The sequence below is a fragment of the Pelodiscus sinensis genome, chromosome 7 (genome assembly GCF_049634645.1).
Source record: "Pelodiscus sinensis isolate JC-2024 chromosome 7, ASM4963464v1, whole genome shotgun sequence".
Lineage (NCBI taxonomy): Eukaryota > Metazoa > Chordata > Testudines > Trionychidae > Pelodiscus > Pelodiscus sinensis.
The window spans coordinates 32,161,226-32,179,648 of record NC_134717.1 but is presented as its reverse complement, the minus strand read 5'-3'; the positions used below and the strand labels follow the sequence as shown (position 1 = coordinate 32,179,648).

At 45.9% G+C, this 18,423-nt stretch overlaps 1 protein-coding gene across 9 annotated transcripts in view; it reads right to left on the bottom strand.

Moving 5' to 3' along the window:
• Positions 1 to 18,423, bottom strand: part of PKP4 (plakophilin 4) — a 243,491-nt gene that overhangs the window by 179,685 nt on the left and 45,383 nt on the right. For 8 of the 9 annotated variants that reach the window (XM_075933439.1, XM_075933435.1, XM_075933437.1 and 5 more), the window contains exon 2: positions 3,704 to 3,837. In XM_075933439.1, coding sequence (XP_075789554.1) covers positions 3,704 to 3,832 — 129 coding nt within the window. In that variant the 5' untranslated portion in view covers positions 3,833 to 3,837. Of the gene's footprint in view, positions 1 to 3,703; positions 3,839 to 18,423 lie in introns of those variants that run through there. The other variant, XM_075933444.1, reaches the window with a different exon arrangement.

Here is an 18,423-nt window from a genome sequence, read left to right as displayed (position 1 = left end):
AAGTATTTTTTGAGAAATAATACAATTTAATTTAGTCTAAATGCATTTGGTAATTTAGCATGCCAAAACCACAGTTTCCCAGAGCGAAGGGCACATGAGGCTGTTTTTTGATTATGGCACATCAATTTCATAGCCAACAGTATACAAGAGAGCAATGTGGCCAGCATCAGATCGAATTGTCTTTGACTGCCCTAATCCAATTGATAGGATGCCTCTTTACAGTGGGGTGAACTGGTGGTGGCATTTTGGCATAAGAGCAAGTGAGATTTGAACCCACAAGTTGTAGCAATATAACCTACATCTTTAACAGCTCAGAGGCCTCATCTCCAAATAAACTATTTTCATTCATTGATCTCCAGCTTTAAGTCATCTGTCTTCCTCCTAGTTTACAATTTGTAAAGTAGGTCTGAGTGACTTCGCAGGATTTATACTTGTCTGTACCAGTATCCAAGTATAATTAATGGGCAATGCTGTAGCTGCCTCATATAATTTCCCCTGCTTTAATGTTTTAGTGCATTAAGTCCTTCCGAAAGATACAGGTCTGACAGTTCTAAAAACTAGTCAATTTATTTACAGAGCAGGCTCAGACAAAGTTCTCTGCAGGGCTCTGCCAATGGGCATCAAATATGACTCAGGCAGCAATTCTCAAACTGTAGCTTGGGACCCCAAAGTATGTCACAACCCATTTGAATTGGGTAACCATGGCTGGTATTAGACGCAACTGAGACCCACAATCCAAGGTGGAAGTCCAAGCCCCACAGTCCAGAACTGAATTCAAAGCCAAAAGGTTTCAGGCCTGTGTGATGGGACCCAGGTTTCTCCCCCATGCAGGACATTAGCCCTGAGGCTCTGGCTTCAACCCACATGGGTGACAGAGCTCAGGCTTTGGTCCCCTTTCTTAGAGTTGTTTAGTAATTTTACTATCAGAAGGGGGTTTGAGGACCACTGGACTAGAATTACCTCTAAGGCTGAAAATGTACAGGCAGGCCCTGGGTTACGTCAGTCCGACTTACGTCAGACCCCTAGTTACGAACCGGGGGGGCCCCCGCCAGTGCAGGGTGCCTCCCCCACTGTCGCCGACTCCGGCGGCATGGGGGGCACTTCCCCCCAGCAGACCAGGGAGACGCGGAGCGGCTTTTCTCGACGCGGAGGACACGGACAGCAGGACCGCCGAGACGCGCCGCGGTCCCGCCGCCCGCGTCCTCCGCGGTGAGAAAAGCCGCTCCGTGACTCCCTGGTCTGCTGGGGTGGGGGGGGGGGGGAGCACAGCTAGTGCCGCCCCCCCCCCCCCCCCCCCCAGCAGACCAGGCTTTTCTCGCCGATGCCTGGGGTAGAGCAGCTGGGGGGCTGCCGGGTTGGTCCCACAGTGCCGCTTATCGGCGCTACTGGACCAACCCGGCAGCACCCCAGCTGCTCTGCCCCAGGCGTCCCCAAGTCAGCTGCTGCTGAAACCGATCAGCGGCTGACTACAGGAAGCCCGAGGCAGAGCTGCTCTGCCCCTGGCTTCCTGGAAACAGCCGCTGATCAGTTTCAGCAGCGGCTGACTTGGGGACACCTGGTAGAGCAGTTGGGGTGCTGCCGGGTTGGCTCCCACAGTGCCGACGTGCGGCGCTGCAGGGACCAACCTGGCAGCGCCCCCGCTGCTCTGCCCCAGCCGTGTCTGATTCAGCCGCTGCTGGTCAGTTTCAACAGCGGCTGAATCTGGACGCCAGTTCCGACTTACATACAAATTCAACTTAAGAACAAACCTACAGTTCCTATCTTGTACGTAACCCGGGGACTGCCTGTATATATATATATATATATATATATATATATATATATATATATATATGTAAAAACAAAAACAAAGAAATTCAGTTGTTTAAAACTGTTACAGCACTGTAGTCTTGTTTACATAGGTATCACAATTTGCAACACATGGATTACTGGAACAATGAGTGATCTTCTTGATTTTATATTTTATCCTTATCACTCTGAAAATCAAAGGATTAATATTAAAAATGGGACAAACTATGATATCTGTTATGATAGTTATTTGGATTCCAAGTTCTTAATTTGAATTTCATACTGATTTTTAATATTAATAAAGCTATCAGAAATATACTTTTGGAAAAGAGTAATTTCTAAGTTGTGTATTGCATGTAGAAATCCAGGACCGAGGGCTGTCTGCCTTCCAAGTATTAGTTCTTGTACCCAATTACTGTTTCTCTTAATGTTAGTATTGTTTCAATTCTATATTTCAGTTACAAAGTTTTCTTTAAAAAAAATCCTTGTTTTCTTCAAAATGAAATGAAGTTGAGCATAAGTTTGAATTGTCAAGCAAGCAAAATATTACTTTCTGGAAACTTTTCGAACAGAAGACTAAACTGTAAGAACAATGCACAATGATAATTATGGTATGTTTAAAGTAGAATTGGTGATTCTGCACACAGTACTGTATTTTAAAATTCTGCATTTTTTGGTCAAAATACTCATGCCAGTTTCAATTATTTTGGTAGTTTATTTCAAGAAGCCTGTATGGCTGCAACAATACAGAAAAAAATGAAAAAGATTCAGAAAATGTTTTACTGATAGATTCCTTATTAGTCATAATGATACAGAATTGTGAATAATAATTCATTTAAACTACATTACAGAAATGTATTTCCCATACTCTACAGAAGCATTGCTAAGGCTTGGGGAATTCTGGAGTAACACAAGAGCTGAGAAAGAGGAAAGTAATTTCTGGGAAGGAGACTGGGAGTGAACTTGGAAGGTTTTAGGGGCCAGGGAGGAGAAATGGGTAGTGGGAGCAGGGGGGGCATTACTAGTGATTTGGAGAGACTTCCCCATGCAGAGCCTGGCTAACCGTTCCCCTATTCTTTCTGGGGTAGGGCAGATGTGCCTGTCTTTCTCTGAACTCCTCCTCTAAATGTCTCTGCATCCCAATACCATTGAGCCCCTGGCTCAATGCTACTATGTCCTTGCCAAGTCTGTATTAGGGATATAGAAGCATAACTGTGCTAACACATCACCCCAGGCTCATTGGTTAATGTTCATGGTTACACAGGCTCCTAGTACACGTGGGGAGCTACGTTAAAAGCCAACTGACAGAGGCAGCAGCATGGGGCGGCAAGCAAAAGCCAGTATGTACGGGGTTCCAGCTTAAAAACTGGCTCTCGTGTGCACCGGCTACGGGGGAGCCAACTGCTACCCTGCATGTAGCCACTGAAATTTTCTTACTAATTACATGCATTTTAACATCCCTAGTCTATACCTCCCACTAACCCTTTTGATCCCCAGTCTATGTGATGCCCCCCAGCAACCCATGTACCCCTTACTCAGCCCTGTAGGCATGTCACTGAGAAAAGCTGCCTGTGCTCTCTCCCTCTCTATACCTGGATGCTGTGGCTCAGGAACCAGCTACCTTTTCTTCTGGCACCACAGGAACCCGTAGAAGGCAAATGGGGTAACTGCAGTGCCTCTCCAGCAGAATATACTTTTCTCAGGGTGGGGGCGGGGGATAGAAGGAGACTTCGGGGAACATGAATTGTGTGCGTGCAGTGGAGCAGAATTTCCCCTGGAGTAAGTTCAGAAAAGGAAAAACCTTTTAGAAATTCCTGAGTTGGAATAGGAAAGGAACAAAAACAAAGAGTAGAACACACTTAATTCTGAAAACCATACTATACTTCTGAACTGATACAGAAGAAAATAAAAATACCTGCTCTTTTACAGATGCTAGAATGGTAGTGGCAGTGGTCTCTGGCTCCATGCCCGGTCCTGTGGAGGTTTCCTGGGTGGTCTGCTGCAGCCCCTCCTCCCCCAAAGGGGTTTGGTCAGGAGCCGGCATATTGCCTAAAACCAAACAACATTTAACAAGTTAATATTTTCAGCTGGTGATATTTAAACAAATGCAAGTATTCTGGCATAGACTTTACTTCTGTAGGCTTTCAGACTTTTGGCAAAAAAAAGTATTGTTATCATGACTGCACTTCTCTACTAAATTTCAGACTGGAATTATGTAATATCACAAAGAAAACATTTCAAAGAGCTTTAAAAAGTGTGTTAAAATGCTTAGAAAATACTGCTTGATGGTACCAAGTAGAGAAAGCCAATACAAGCAATTTTGTTTATTAGCAAATAAATGCTGAACAGCTGAAGTCAACATAAAACAGTAGAGGAGCATTAGAAATTTAGTCACACTTGCACTTTCCAATGCTGAATAATAAAAAGTAGCATGTACCAACAGTATTTTATAACCCCCAAAGGACTACACAAAGAACTCAATTATTAATGATTAATGAACATTTTGCATTAATCCCCATTTTGTAGAAAGGGAAACAGACAGATTAAGTGAATTGCCCAAAGCCTGTACACAGTAAGGCAGAGCATGACATACCTGAGATTAGAAATTAAACATTCTAAGCTTCGGGATCCATGAAACAGTGTGATCTAACGCACAGGTTCCCAAACTGGGGGGCACGTGGCGACCCAGTGCTTCCCCCTCCCGCCCTCAAGAAAGAGCCCGATCCATCCGGTAAAAAAAAATTCAGAAAATACCACATGGATTGTGCAATGAAGAACAACAGTTAATCCAAGGGAAGGGGTTTCTTTCGGAATACCGCGTCTACACGTGGCAAGTTAATTTGGACTAGTGGATTTTTAAAATGGCGATGGGACGTGAACATGCTAATCAAGCGCGGGATATTTAAATCCCGCACTTTATTAGCAACTTCGGTATGCTACCTTTGTATCCCTAGTTCGGACTAGGGAGCAAGTGTACACACACCCTGGTAGACTAAACCAACTGGACAAGTCTGGTTACAGGAAAGCACGTATATCCCAAAACGTAACTGATTTCTGCAGATTGCTATCTCGGACAAGATGCAAGGGTTAGAATAATTTTGTGCTAGTTAGCATTTTATCTCGATCTTTCCAAAAAAGTTAAAAATCTTAGGAGGCAATTCTTTCTGATGGAGATACTAACCCTTTCTGACACCAAAAAATGAGTACCCTGGACTTCCTTGAATTTCTCTTCCAGTACACACATTTTCTGAAAGATACTCTGATTTACTCCATGAACATTAAATTCCCTAATGAAGAATCCTTTTACTCTATTTACACAACAATAACTTTCATGCCTCAATGGCCTTTATAAGAAGTATTTTGTTTGTTTGTTTTTGCTTACTAACGAGCGATTTGGGTTACATCTATACATCTTGCAGATTGTAACACTGTTTCAGAAAACAGGTAATTCTACAGTTCCCATGCACTTAGTATATTCAGTATTCACTCAGACAGTGACTGAAGCAGATCTCTATCAAACTCCTTATCTCAGTTCCAACTGCCTGTCAAGTGTATCTCAGCAAGCCCCCGAACGTTATGGTCCCCCAGATCTTCCATTCCCAGCCCAACTTATTAACACTCAATCAATCTTTACATAAAACTTTAAAGAGAATTACATCTAGGACTGAGAGTTCACCCGAGTGGGTATATGGGGCTGGTAACCTGCTGATTGATTAATCTAATTAAGGCTGAGTCTCATCTTGAGCCATACCTTGTCAACCACTATCCACATTTCATCTAAAATGAGACAGATTATTTTATTGTAAACTGTATGTTGTTGTTGTTTTTATGTTAACTACATGCACAAGACAGACATAAAACAAATATGCTGTAAATTGGCAGGGGAGGGAAAACCCTGAACCTGTGGAGGTCATCAATTATTGAAGTGACTACATAGATAAATGAAATGGGAATATAACCTATAAGTATTAGGAATAACAGTTTAGTTTTAAATCAAATTATAGAATTTTAGCTCTGAAGTTTAATCCAATGCATTTTTCTCAAATGCTCTACAGCAGGGGATGGGAACCTCAGGCCCACTGCTTTAATTTCATATCACCCGTGACCAGGTATGCAAGCACTTTCCCCTTGCTCCCTCAGCATTCAGGGAACAGGATCAAAAGCAAGCTGGGACCCGGCACACATGGCTGCTGTCTCCCACCAGCCCCCTGCAGTCTGCATGTCCCCGAGCCCACGCTGAAGCTGACATGCTATGGCTATACTCTGGATTCAGCTTATAAATGGGTCAGTCACTTTTTACCATTTTTTTCCTCCTTTTTGAATACTTCACCCTGCTCTAACTATTCAAAAGTTATTAAAGTGGTGGGAAGGGTTTAGTTGGGCTGGCAAAAATTGATCGTTTGGAGAGTCCATGAAAATTTACTAGATTGAAAAGGGGTCCATGTGCTCGGAAAGGTTGGGAACCACTGCTCTAGCAGCTGGTGCTTATGCTCCTAGGCATAAAAGTGACCTAAAAAATTTCCAGTGAATGCAAGCCATCATCAATTTGACATCTGGAAAGGTCACAGCCCTCAAAGTGAAGATCTTCCATTATTCTCTTCGCCTCCCATGGATACCTCAATCATGACTGTAACCAGGACATTCCTCTAATGGCAACTTAAGTTGCCATTGAACTTGTCAGCATGTCTGATGAGGTTAGTGCAACCTGAAAAGATGCTCTGGTTATCAGTTGTTCCTCAGAGCTTAGCTACCTGAGCTTCTCTCTGCTGCCCTGCTTGAGCTGACATAAGGTATTACACTGCAGACAAGAATTTATAGACACTGGTAGAAATTCTTAACTGCAGGCCAGCCAATGAGTCATTTTTTCTCCTAAATAAATAGAGATACATAGACTTCCTATCTTTGGGTGTTATTTTCAACTGTGGCTCTGTTTATCTTGTGGGCCACCATAATCACTAACAAACCAGGTACAGGATGAGTTTTTAGGTAATTGAAGTTGGGATCCAAAGAAGGAATTGATATAACAACCTTCAGCCTTGCCCGGATCAGAGGGAGGCCACACAAAGGGGTCTAAATGAAAGTTTTGAGGCAAGCCTCCTTAGCTTTCTGAGACTTTTCTGAAAAGGCCAGCAGGTGGACCATGTACACAGTAAAACTCCAATAGTCCGGCATCCAATTGTACGGCACTCCTGATAGTCCGGCATCAAAATGGCAAGAGCCTAGTGAATGAGCTTTGGCAAAAAACGAGTCACAAGGCAACAGTGGCAGCAGTTGAACTGAGCGAAAAGGGTAAAAAAGGGTTAAAAAACTAAAACATCACAGTATACTGTATACAGTATGTACAATAAAAAGAGTTAGGAACACTTTATATACAGTATATAATGTATACAGTGTGTGTATATATATATATATATACACACACACACACACACACACACACACACCATTTTATAGTACTTCCTGATAGTCCAGCATATCCGATAATCTGGCACCACCTAGGTCCCAAAGTTTCCGGATTATCGGAAGTCTACTGGCATCAGAAATATGCCATGTGTAACCACTGAGAGGAAGACACAAGTTTTATAGTTGGGAGATTTAGGCTCAAGTCATAAGGAAAAAAGCATTTATATAAGGATATGAAAGATAGTCATGATATGGATGCTTCTAGAATTCCAGCTTACATGAAAGAGCTGAGGGATAATTACACCTGCCCTAGCTTTTATTCCCTCAGCATGAGGCACAGGGATACTTAAGGGTATACATACAGTCCTCAAGAACCGTGCCAAACAGAAGATTGCAATCTTGAGCACATGGGACACATATCCATCAGAACTGGAATACATAGAAACAATTACTCAAAGAACAACTATTACTTCTATATCTAGTGTATACATAAGCTTTTGTGCATTCCTGCCTCTATCATTTCACAGGTTCTAGAAGAGTAGTTAGGTTTTTTTTGTACTTTTGATGAACAAGTAAAATAACCCTAAAATGTTCTATTATAATTGTTGTAAAGGGAGGGCTCAGTATTTGTTTTGCGTAGGTTAATAATTTCATAGAATCTTAAAGTCCTTTCCTGTTCTAGTGTTCTGAGAGGTCATGAGTCCAATCCCCTGCCCTCACGGCAGGACCCAGTACCGTCTAGACCAGTGTTTCCCAATTGGTGCTCTGCGGAACCCTGGGGTTCCGCGGAGCACAACAAGGGGTTCCGTGAGGAGCCGGCGCTCCCCCGCCTCCTCTGAAAAAAAGAGAGAGAGAGAGAGAGCGCCAGCTAGCCAGCAGAGGCGTGGGCGGCGAGTTGTGTGGCTGTGACGGGCCGAGAGCAGCCCGCACTGAGGAGCCCGAAGGGGGACAGGGAGAGGCAGGGTCCTCCGCCGCAGCGCCCGGCTGGGGGGAGCCAGCGCGCAGCAGACGCTGGCTGCGGAGACTCCCTCCGCGGCTGCAAAGCCAAGCCACGGCCAGCCCGTCAGGGGCGTATGTCACCCGGTGGAGAGGGTGGGCCCGGATCCCCCTCCTCCCTCCCTGCCATCGTCAGGGGTGAAAGTTGCTCCAACGCCGGCGAGGGGAAACCTCCAACGGAGACCGTGGGGAGAAGCCCCACAGAAGCGGACAGGTGACCCCTGGGTTCGCAGATCCTCCGGACTCGGCCGAGCGGGGTGATCGCACCCAAAGACGCCAATATAGACTGAACTCCGGGACCAACAGACCGAGGGCCGTCGACAGGGTTCGCTGAACCCCCTCCCGGGTGGGAGGGGGTGAGCACACCCCCGAGGCTGTCAGTGGGCTTGTGGTGCCTATGCTCCTGCAATATTTGGAGCTGGAGATGGTCCCGACCCCCTCCCCACGCACGCACGTCCTCCCAGCCTGGCCCCAGAGCGTCTCTCACCCGTCCCCGGACCCGTCCCTGCCATGCGCAACCTTTCCTGAGCTCCCCCTCGCTGGCTGCTGCTGCCCTGCGCCGCAGGCTCAAACCAGTGGATGGAGAGACACCCGGACGTGACAGAATGTCATGGCCCGGGATTTTAAACTTGCTGGGGGCTGTGTTGCACCGCATGGCTGAGCTGCGGGTTCAGAGTCCAGGGACAGAGCACAGACTCCGGCCCGCAAAGTGGAAGGCAGAAGGTACGGGAGAGGGAGGGGGAGGGGGAAGGGAAGGGACTTGTGCAGACGGAAAGGGGAAGGGCTGGGAGAGGAAGGTGCTTATGCGGAGGCGGAGGGGAAGGCACCAAAGGGACAGGGGTGGAGGAGAGACAAATGGCAGGGGGCCAAGCGCAGACAATGAGGAAAAGGGCAGGAGGAGAGGTGTCAGTGGGAGGGGGACAGGATGATGCTGGGAGGGGAGAAGGTAAGGGCATTGGGGGCTAGAGGGGTGAGGGGAGGTGCTGGGAGAAGGCTTGAAAGAAGGGGTGGAGGTATGAGGAAGGCTGGGATGGAGCAAGTCATGTGAGGGCACAGGGGCATGAGGGGAACGGGAGCAGAGGGTGGTGAGGGGTGGGCATCAGGGAAAAATGGAGCAAAGGGGTCAGGGGAAGTGAGGGAAGGGGGGAGGCACCAGGAGGGTGCAGGGGTAAGAGAAAGTGCAGGTGCCAGGGGATTCTGGGCAGATACCTGCCCAGTGAAGGGACCACCATCAGAGGAGAGATGCAGAGCAGGTTTGTAGAGGGAGATGTTAGAAGAGGGGATTAGGAGGGGTAGCTCACATGATCAGAGTGGGGCTACTGGAGAAGTGGGCGCAGGGAGGAGAGAAGGGCTGGTGGAGGGGGGCAGGTTGAAGGAGGGCTGAGGACAGTGAGAAGAGCAGGAGTCAGGACAGCAGAGGAGGGTGAGGAGTCAGGGAGCAGCAGAGGGAAAAGGTAGAGGTTTAAAAATATTTATTAATAACTTGGGTGGCACATCAAAACAATCCACATGAACTCAATACTGCTGCACAACACAATTCATTTTGCTCATGTGAGGAAACTCTTAGGCTATGTCTACATTGGTTGGTTCTTGTGCAAGAACATCTTGCGCAAGTGTTCTTGTGCAAGAACACATCCACTCTTCCATGTGTGAGCTGTGCTTTTGCACAAGAGCATCTATGGCAGTGTGGACACTCTCTTGCCCAAGAAAGTGCCGATGGCCATTTTAGCCATAGGGCTTTCTTGCTCAAGAAATTCATGTTGCCTATCTACACTGGCCTCTTGCACAAGCATAGTTGCTCAAAAAGGGCTTATTCCTGAGTGGGAGCATCGTAGTTCTTGCGGAAGAAGCCCTGATTTCATACATGAGAACGTTAGTGTACTTGTGCAAGAACACACGGCCAGTGTAGACAGGCAGCAAATTTTTGTGCAAGAGCGCGCGCTTTGGTGCAAGATTGTGCCAGTGTAGACACAGCCAAGGGGAGGGAAGAAAGCAGGGGCAGGGAATCAGCACTGGCTCAGCATGTCTACATGGTTTGGGGAAGATGCAGAGAAATTGAGCTCAGCTGGGTTGCAGAGTGGGGAGGTCTGGGGAGCTGGGTTGGGCGGTGGGCTGTGTGTGTGTGTGTGCGTGCGCGTGGAGCTCAGAGCTCGGTTTGACTGCAGGCGGAGGGAGGTGCCGGGAACCGGTGCTAGACTCAAGGGGAGGGAGGGACAGGGAATTAGCTCTTGGCTCAGCAGTTTTGTGGGGCTTGGAGGAGGTGCAGGGAAACGGGGATCAGCTGTGCTGTGGGGGAGGCATGCAGGGAACCAGTGGAGGGCTCAGCTGGGCTGAGGTGGATGTGGGAGGGCATACATAACAGACGGGCAGCTCAGCTGGGCTGTGAGGGGCTGCATGGAACTGGTGCTGCACTCCCTTGGATTGTGAGGGATGGTTTTGGGGGAAGTGCAGGGAACTTAGTTCGGTTGCAGAGGATAAAGGTGCAAAGAAGCCTAGTGGGGAAGGGGGGGACGGGACCAGGAGCCCTGAAATGACCTCCCCTGGTCCAAAAATTCCTCATCTGGGACCAGTCAGGTCTAGAGGGTGCCAGATCAGAGAGGTCCAACTCCTACCCAAGTCCCCTCCTCGCACCCTCCCTCGTAGCCAGACACCCTACATCCAGCCTGCTTCTGCACCCTACCTATCTGGTCTGCACCTTACCCAGACCTTGTCCCCTTCCGCCCCCCAGCTCCCTCCCAGATCCTGCACCCCATCGCTATCCCGCTCCTTTGCAGCCCTGCCATCCACCCTAGCACTGCCCTTGCCCCAGCAACTTGCCTCACACCCCAGGACTCAGCAACATCCTGGCCCTGGCCCCAGCACTCTGCTATCCACGCTAGCATCCAGCAGCGCCCTGTTCCTTGTCCCAGCACCCTGCCAGTCACCCTAGTGCCCAGCAGGACCATATCCCTGACCCCAGCACCCTGCCACCTGCCTGTCCCAGCACCTTGCCCCAGCACCCTGCCACCTGAGCCAGCATTCTTCCACCCAGCAGCACCCTCTCCCCAGCCCCAGCCCCCACTAGCACTCTGTCCCCTACCCCCACCAGCACATTTGGGACCACATTAGTGAGGCTTGGGGGTTTTTGGAGGAGCTTTTTTTTGCTTTATTTTTTTCCATCTCACTTGTGTGGCCCCAACTGACTTTTCTGTGGGTCAGTGACCTTTGACTCAAAACAGTTTCCTCACCCCTGTCATATATAAAGACAATGCTAAAACCTTTTGAGTTTGACATAATATTTTATTTAAAAATGAAGCCAGGCCAACAAGCCCCCAATTGGAACCAAACCCCCATTTCACTGCAGCATCATAACACTCCTACACCACCTGACCCCAAATCTGAGCCTATCCTACACTGGAACCCCCTGTCCTGAGCCTCTTACATCCCCACACTCCTGCATCCCCACATCCTCAGTCTTCTGCCACAACATTCCTCCACCATCCACACATCACAAATCCTAGAGCCCCCTCCCTAAGTCAACAGCCCCTTCTCCTGCATCCAAATTCCCTCCTAGAGCTTGTACTTCTCACCCCTTCCCCACACTCAAATCCCTCATTCCCACCCCACACCTCACTCTCACTAGGTTGAGACAGGTATAAGGGCTGGGTATAGCAAGTGATGGAGAGGAGGGGAACAGAGCGGATGAGGCCTCACAGAAGGGAGATATGGGGGGGGGGGGTCTTGGGGAAGGAATGTGAATTTCATGAATTGGTGGGTCCCTTTCTCCTCCCCCACCCTCCCTTTTTTTGCTTGACAAACCTGGGGGTTCCTTGAAATTTTGAAAAGCTGAAAAGGGTTCCTCAGCCAAATAAAATTGGGAAACACTGGTCTAGACCATCCCGGATAGATGTCTAACTTGGCTAACAGAGAGGTTGAGGGGGGGGAATGTAGACATGTCAGGGATCCGCAGGCATATCTGGGGTCAGAGCAGGGCTGGGTGACACTCCTGCCTCACCCCCATGGTGGCTGGCCCAGCCCCACAACACTCCTAAAAAGTTCCTCCACACCCTTCCCAAGGCGGGGAGGGCACCTCACAGTATGGGGACCTCTTGAATAGTCTACTCTAGAACAAAAACCTTCTTTGATTTTTCCATAAAAGTGCTTACAGTGACAATCAACCTTAATTTGAATATTTTCTAACTTTTTAGTTCTCAACTTTGCAACTTCAATGTTACTTTTAAATATAGTGTTTGTATATATGAGTGTGTGTTATAAACAGCGCTGATCGTGCCATTTATAGTTAAAAAGTCTGCCCAGGACTTCCTGTTACAATACACTGTTTTCAGTTGCTACACTACCTGTTCTGGCTGAAATTTTCAATACTTGACATCTTTAAGATATATTTTAGAACCTCAAAATTCAATAAGAATTTAAACTACACTTACACCAGTTCAAATAATGCATATAATACATTGGATTCCAGGGAAACTGCCCAGACAATCTTTAAGAATGATTGGCATAAAATGTTTCAAGAGAAACGTTCTTATAGTGGTTATGTTTTGGAACTTGTCCTGTGGATACAATCCCATTTGGAATCAAGTATTACTTTCCTGATGGCTTCTTTTGATTATATTATATGGGTCCAAAAGTTTAATTTGATGGAAGTTATCACAAATAAGGAGAAAATAGATTGCTCTAGCAATACTGTGTGAAAAGGTTAATACGTAAATGGTGCAATTGAAATCTACCATTAAGGGGCTGGTTTCAGTGTATGAGAAAGATAGCTTCCTCTGTGTTGTTGATACACTGATTGAATACTGAACTGGAAAAGTTCACTGAGATATAGGAAGAAGAGCAAAGTACTCAAAAGTCACCTTACAACAAACTAGTATGCATTAGCAAAGAGATTTTCTGAAGAAACAAATACAGTAAAACTCCAGTTGTTTGGCATCCAGTGGTTCGGCACTCCCGATAGTCCGGCACCAACTGGAACCCAGAAGTGCTCTGGCCAGCTGGACAATTGGAGCTGCTCGGCCCCCGGTTTCCCCAAGTCCGATGCTGGTCCGTTTCAGTAGCGGTGGACTTCGGGAAGCCCGGGGCAGAGCATCTGGGGTGCTGCCAGGTTGGTCCCGCAGCGTTGCCCCTCACCCAATTAGCGCTGCGGGACCAACCGGGCAGCATCCCAGTTGCTCTGCCCCCGGCTTCCCCAAGTCCACCACTGCTGAAACTGACCAGCGGCAGACTTGGGGAAGCCAGGGGCAGAGACCCTTCATTAGCCTCCCTTCCGGTACTCCGGCATATCCAATAATCCGGCACCCCGAGTCCCAAGGGTGCTGGATTATCAGAAGTTTACTGTACTAGTTTTACGACTTTGAAATCCTGCTATACACTCAGAAAAACACATTATTCTAAAGAAATACCATAGCAAATTCCTTTCTGTAGTTCACATAAAACTTCAAGCCACAGACTAATGTTTTTATATCTGCTATTTATTTCTTATAATTATAAGCCTTCAGTTTGATGGAGGTCCACTATCAATTTGAGCTTTATGAATGGGGCAGAATCTTAGAATCAGTTTATCACCACAATATATTTATTCTGCTGCTTCAGTTTTTAAGTCAACTGTAGCAACATTCTTTCACCATAAGCTTGCAAGTGTGTAGTGTGAGTGCCAGATAAGATCAAGGATATAGACAGTCCACTGGCTTTTAGAAATGCCTACTTGAAAGGTCTACTCTTCTACACCAATACATATATTTAGGATGAGGATATAAATACTCCAAGACAGACAGGAATGAGAAGAATTTTTTCAATTTCTGCCCATTATTTACTCTCAGTCCTTTTAATTTTTAATATAATATACATTAGGGATATTATATCTCGTGTAATTGAATAGTTATGTAACAACATCAAGACAAGACCAGTAGCCAGTGTACTCCTGGCCCCACTGCGAAGGAGCTCCCTCACAGCCTATGCCAATGTTTCCCAATTTTATTTAGCCATGGAACACTTTTAAACTTGAAAGAATTTTGCAGAACCCCTAATAACAGTCTTATATATGGAGCTGAACAATTTTTAAATAAAAGAAGTCACAAGACTATACTGAAGTATTCGCGAGAGCACTGCCTGCTCACTCCCATACAAGCAACTGGTTTGACAGCTGAAGCTTTGACTTTGTCCGATGCCGCGCTAGTATATTTGTATTCAGTCACCCACGTGAGCCATGCTCCCCAAGGGTGAGTACGGGGACTTACAAACCACCGTAACAGGCGATCGCACCATTGACTGACTGCACGTGCTGCGTTCAGTAGTGCCATCATCATCCCCACTCTGACTAAGCTGGCATTATACAGGGACACTTATTGTGGCAAACACAAGTGAAAATTGTTTTCAATAAAATTCATAAATTCTTAAATATTAATTATTTTTTAAAAACCATAAAATGTTATTGTAATGGAATTTTCTCATGGAACCCTGGGGTTCCGTGGAACACAACGTGGGAAACACTGCCCTACGCTGTTGCCTTATCTTAAGCTGGCTCTTGTCTGTTCTCCACCCCTCTCCCCTCCCCCACCTCTGTAAGAGGCTGTGGGAGGGAGGGGCAGGTGGGTCCACAGAACTGGCACACATGAAGAGCTGGCTTGAAAGCTGGCTCCTCACAGGAATTCCCCCTCTCCTTCCCCCCCCCCCCCCCCACACTCCCTGCTGCTTTCTCTATCAGAGGCAGCAACACAGAGCAGGGGGAGGGGGAGCAGATAGATTGGGTGCTTGTGGGGAGCTTGCTTAAAAGAGGAAGCAGTGGGGTGGGAAGAGAGTGCATGTACTCAACGTGATTAGCTGACTAACCTAAGCTGGCTCTCAGTATTTGTACTGCAGAGCCACAGCAGGGGTTGGTGCTGGCACCCAGCACTAAGAGGCAGCGTGTGGGTAGGCTGTCTCAGTTCTAGCTCGTGCCGGGACCTGGTAACTGTGGCTCTGGCTCTGTACTACAAGCACTAGAGCCAGCGCATGGGTAGGCTGGCTCACGCCAGCAACTGGCAACTACCCCTGCTATGGCTCTGCATTACAAGCACTAAGAGCCAGCGTGGGACTGATGATGGGTCCTGGTGTGAGCCAGGACTGAGCCAGCTAGCTCACTAAAAATTTATTTGGGGTGAGGGGGTGTTGCTTGTAGTTGATAGCATTAACCGATGAGCACCCAATTATCTGTTAATCATTTAGTTGAATACACTATTACATCCCTAGTAAATATATAGAGAATAATGAAAGGCATAGTGAAGGCAGATGAGACATACTATTCTCAAAATAAAAGATTAAAACTGTCTTTCAAAGAATCAGATTGCCTGTACTATGTTGGCAGTATCTCATAAGCATTTTATCCTTACTGTGAAGTCTGTGATGATTCCACATTCTTTTGCTCTTCGCAAAGCCAATTCTTACTTACTTTCCAAAAATTTCTTCTGTAATGTTTTGATATTGAACAAGAATATTGAAAGCTACAGAAGACCATGGAATACTTTCCATTTTAAAAAATTAATATCAATTTGTTTCTTATAAAAGTTATACAAATCCTCATTTTCTAGTGCATGCAAAGCAGAGATGGGCAACAAGTGGCCTGGGGTCAGATGCAATTCACCAGGGTATGCCTATAGTTGGCCGCTGGCACTGTATTTACCTGAGTGCCTGCAGGTATGGCTGCTTGCTCCTGATGCCATGGGGGGGGGGGGGGAGGGGAGAGAGAGAGAGAGAGAGCACGCACGCGCGCAATTGCTGCTACTACTGCACTAGCCCCATGATCCTCCAAGCATTTTCCTTGGTGATGGGGTGCCATGAGCAGAAAGGGCAGGGTGATAACAGAAAGGGGTGGTGCGTAGGAGGTTGGTAATGAACAGCCCATTCCCCCTGGGAGTCCTGTGACAGGTTGTGCAATTGTTATGGCCGGTGTGACCTGCAGACTGGAAGTTTTAAGACCCTGCTTAATACAAGTTGAAAAAAGAACCTTGTGTATTTAATTTGTTTCCATGATATATAGGTCATCTTATCCAAGAATGACTTCACCAGAATTTGGGTGAGAGCCTAAGAGACTATCTGGAGAATGAAACCTATTTGCTTCATGCAGTATTCTTTTATATAGTGAGCCTTGTCCAGCTGGTAGCAAAATATAATTCCTATTTTTTTTCCCAGTTCAGTTTTAAGGCTGGGACCCTCAGGACCTGCACTGTCCTGGACCAGTGAGTTTGCTGGACCAGAGGAGATCAATGCTCTCCTGTGGCTGCCCAAGGCTGGGGCTAAGTCTGCTGCTTGCTCCACTAATGCTGGCCCAGATGGGGCTCTCCACCCTGCTGCCTGCCCAAGGCCATCAGGGTTCCCAAGGTACCTGGTCAGGTTCTCCTGGCCACTTCTGGCCCCACTAAACTGCTGCCAGCCCTGCTACTGCCAGGGGTTCCCCAGAGTTCCCAGGCCTTAGCCGCCCAACCACCATGGTCATACTGCAACTGGGGGTTCTCCAGCCAGGGCCACCTGCAGCCCTGCTGACATAGGGGGTTCCTGGGAGAGGGGGAGGGCTCCCAAGCTGCCTCATGACTCCACTGATGCTAGGGATTCCCAGCCCCTGCCTGCCCTGCTGACCTTGGGGTTCCCCAGCCCAGTCATTGCTTGTCCAGTCAGGACTCCCCAGCCTCCATATTCTCCCAAGCTGGCTCTCACTCTAGCCTCCAAGGTTCTTTGGTCCAGCAACATCCATAGCTCTGCCAGACTACAGATATTGCTGGACCAGAGCGTTCCAGATTTGGGAAGTTCACCCTGTACAGAGACAGATAGGGAACAACCTAGTAGCAAGAAACAGTAATGTACTCAATTTGTCCTTAAAGATCTAAACAATTATTTTCCTCATAAAAGTTGGTTATACTATTTTTGCATAGCTCCAATTTTGTTACACACATATATTTAAGATATTTATTTTTTATAAAAAAGTTAAGGGCAAAGTTAAAGCCATTTCTCTAATCTTTCTGGGGACCAACAACATCAGTCATAGTCTACCAAACCACACCAAAAGGTTAAGATTTCAATCGGCATTTAGTTTACCCTGCATTTTGACAAAGATTTTCACAACTAAAATGAGTTTTAAAACAATGTTCATTAATCAAAATTAGCTAAATCCTTTCAAAATATTAAGGCTTACAAGCCTGCTCTGGCTTTATTATAGAAGTCCAAAAACACATATGTAATTACACAGGAAATACAGTCATACATGACAAATGTAGAAAAGCATGCACTTTCTAGCACTCTCTTGAATTATAACTCAGCATGTTCATCAAATAAATGATGCAAGACTTCAATTGTTTTATAGAATGAAACAATTCATAATTACTGAGATCTGACTGAATGTTAGCGTACAGTAAAAATTAAGCAATAGGAAACAGGATAAGCACTACAATAATAAATCTTACATCCCTTTCAGCAGGAAACAGGTTTCAGTGTTCCTAAAGTCCACCGAGACAGAAGACAAGAGTAAAAACTTGTGCAAAAGCAACACTAGTTATTGTGTCACATATCAAAAAACATTACACAGTAACAAACTGCCATTTATAGCTTCAGCTACTACATTTAGCCTTGGTTTATAGATTTCATGTTTGTACTAAAGTATTCTGTTACTATGAATACAACAAAACTATTTACTACAGAAAAATATCTGCTGGTAAAAATATTCATCAGCGAAAGATTTTAAAAATTAGTTCACTGGAGTTAATTCATTATACGAAAAGAAATTAAACATTATGGTTACTTACTACAGTAGTAATATATTTCAGCATTTACTCCCCTACAGTGTTAATTAAGTTCATTAGTACAGCCTGTATTCCTAAACAGCCCTAGAAATTGAACAATTACTAGGCTATTTTTGCTCAGTTTTCTACCACTGAAGAAAGTGAAACTGCATTTAATTTTAGAGCAGTTTAAACTATAGGAGTTTGAAATTCACTGTTTTGAATTTTTAATTTAACAGTAATTATCAATAATGTTTAGAAAACAAAGACTATTCTCCTTGTATTTAACTTACAATGGCAAAAAATAAGTTTTGATGAGACTCCCTGGGCCTCCTTTTCCTATTTTATCTTAATATTTCTGCTTGTTTGCTGCTTTTATATTCATATTCTCTTGATATTTTGTTTTTTCTTAAAAATACTTTGCTTATTTCAGTAAATCTTTGGTTCAGTTAACTCATCTTTTACAAGAATGCCCTGAGTAACTGTGGCATTT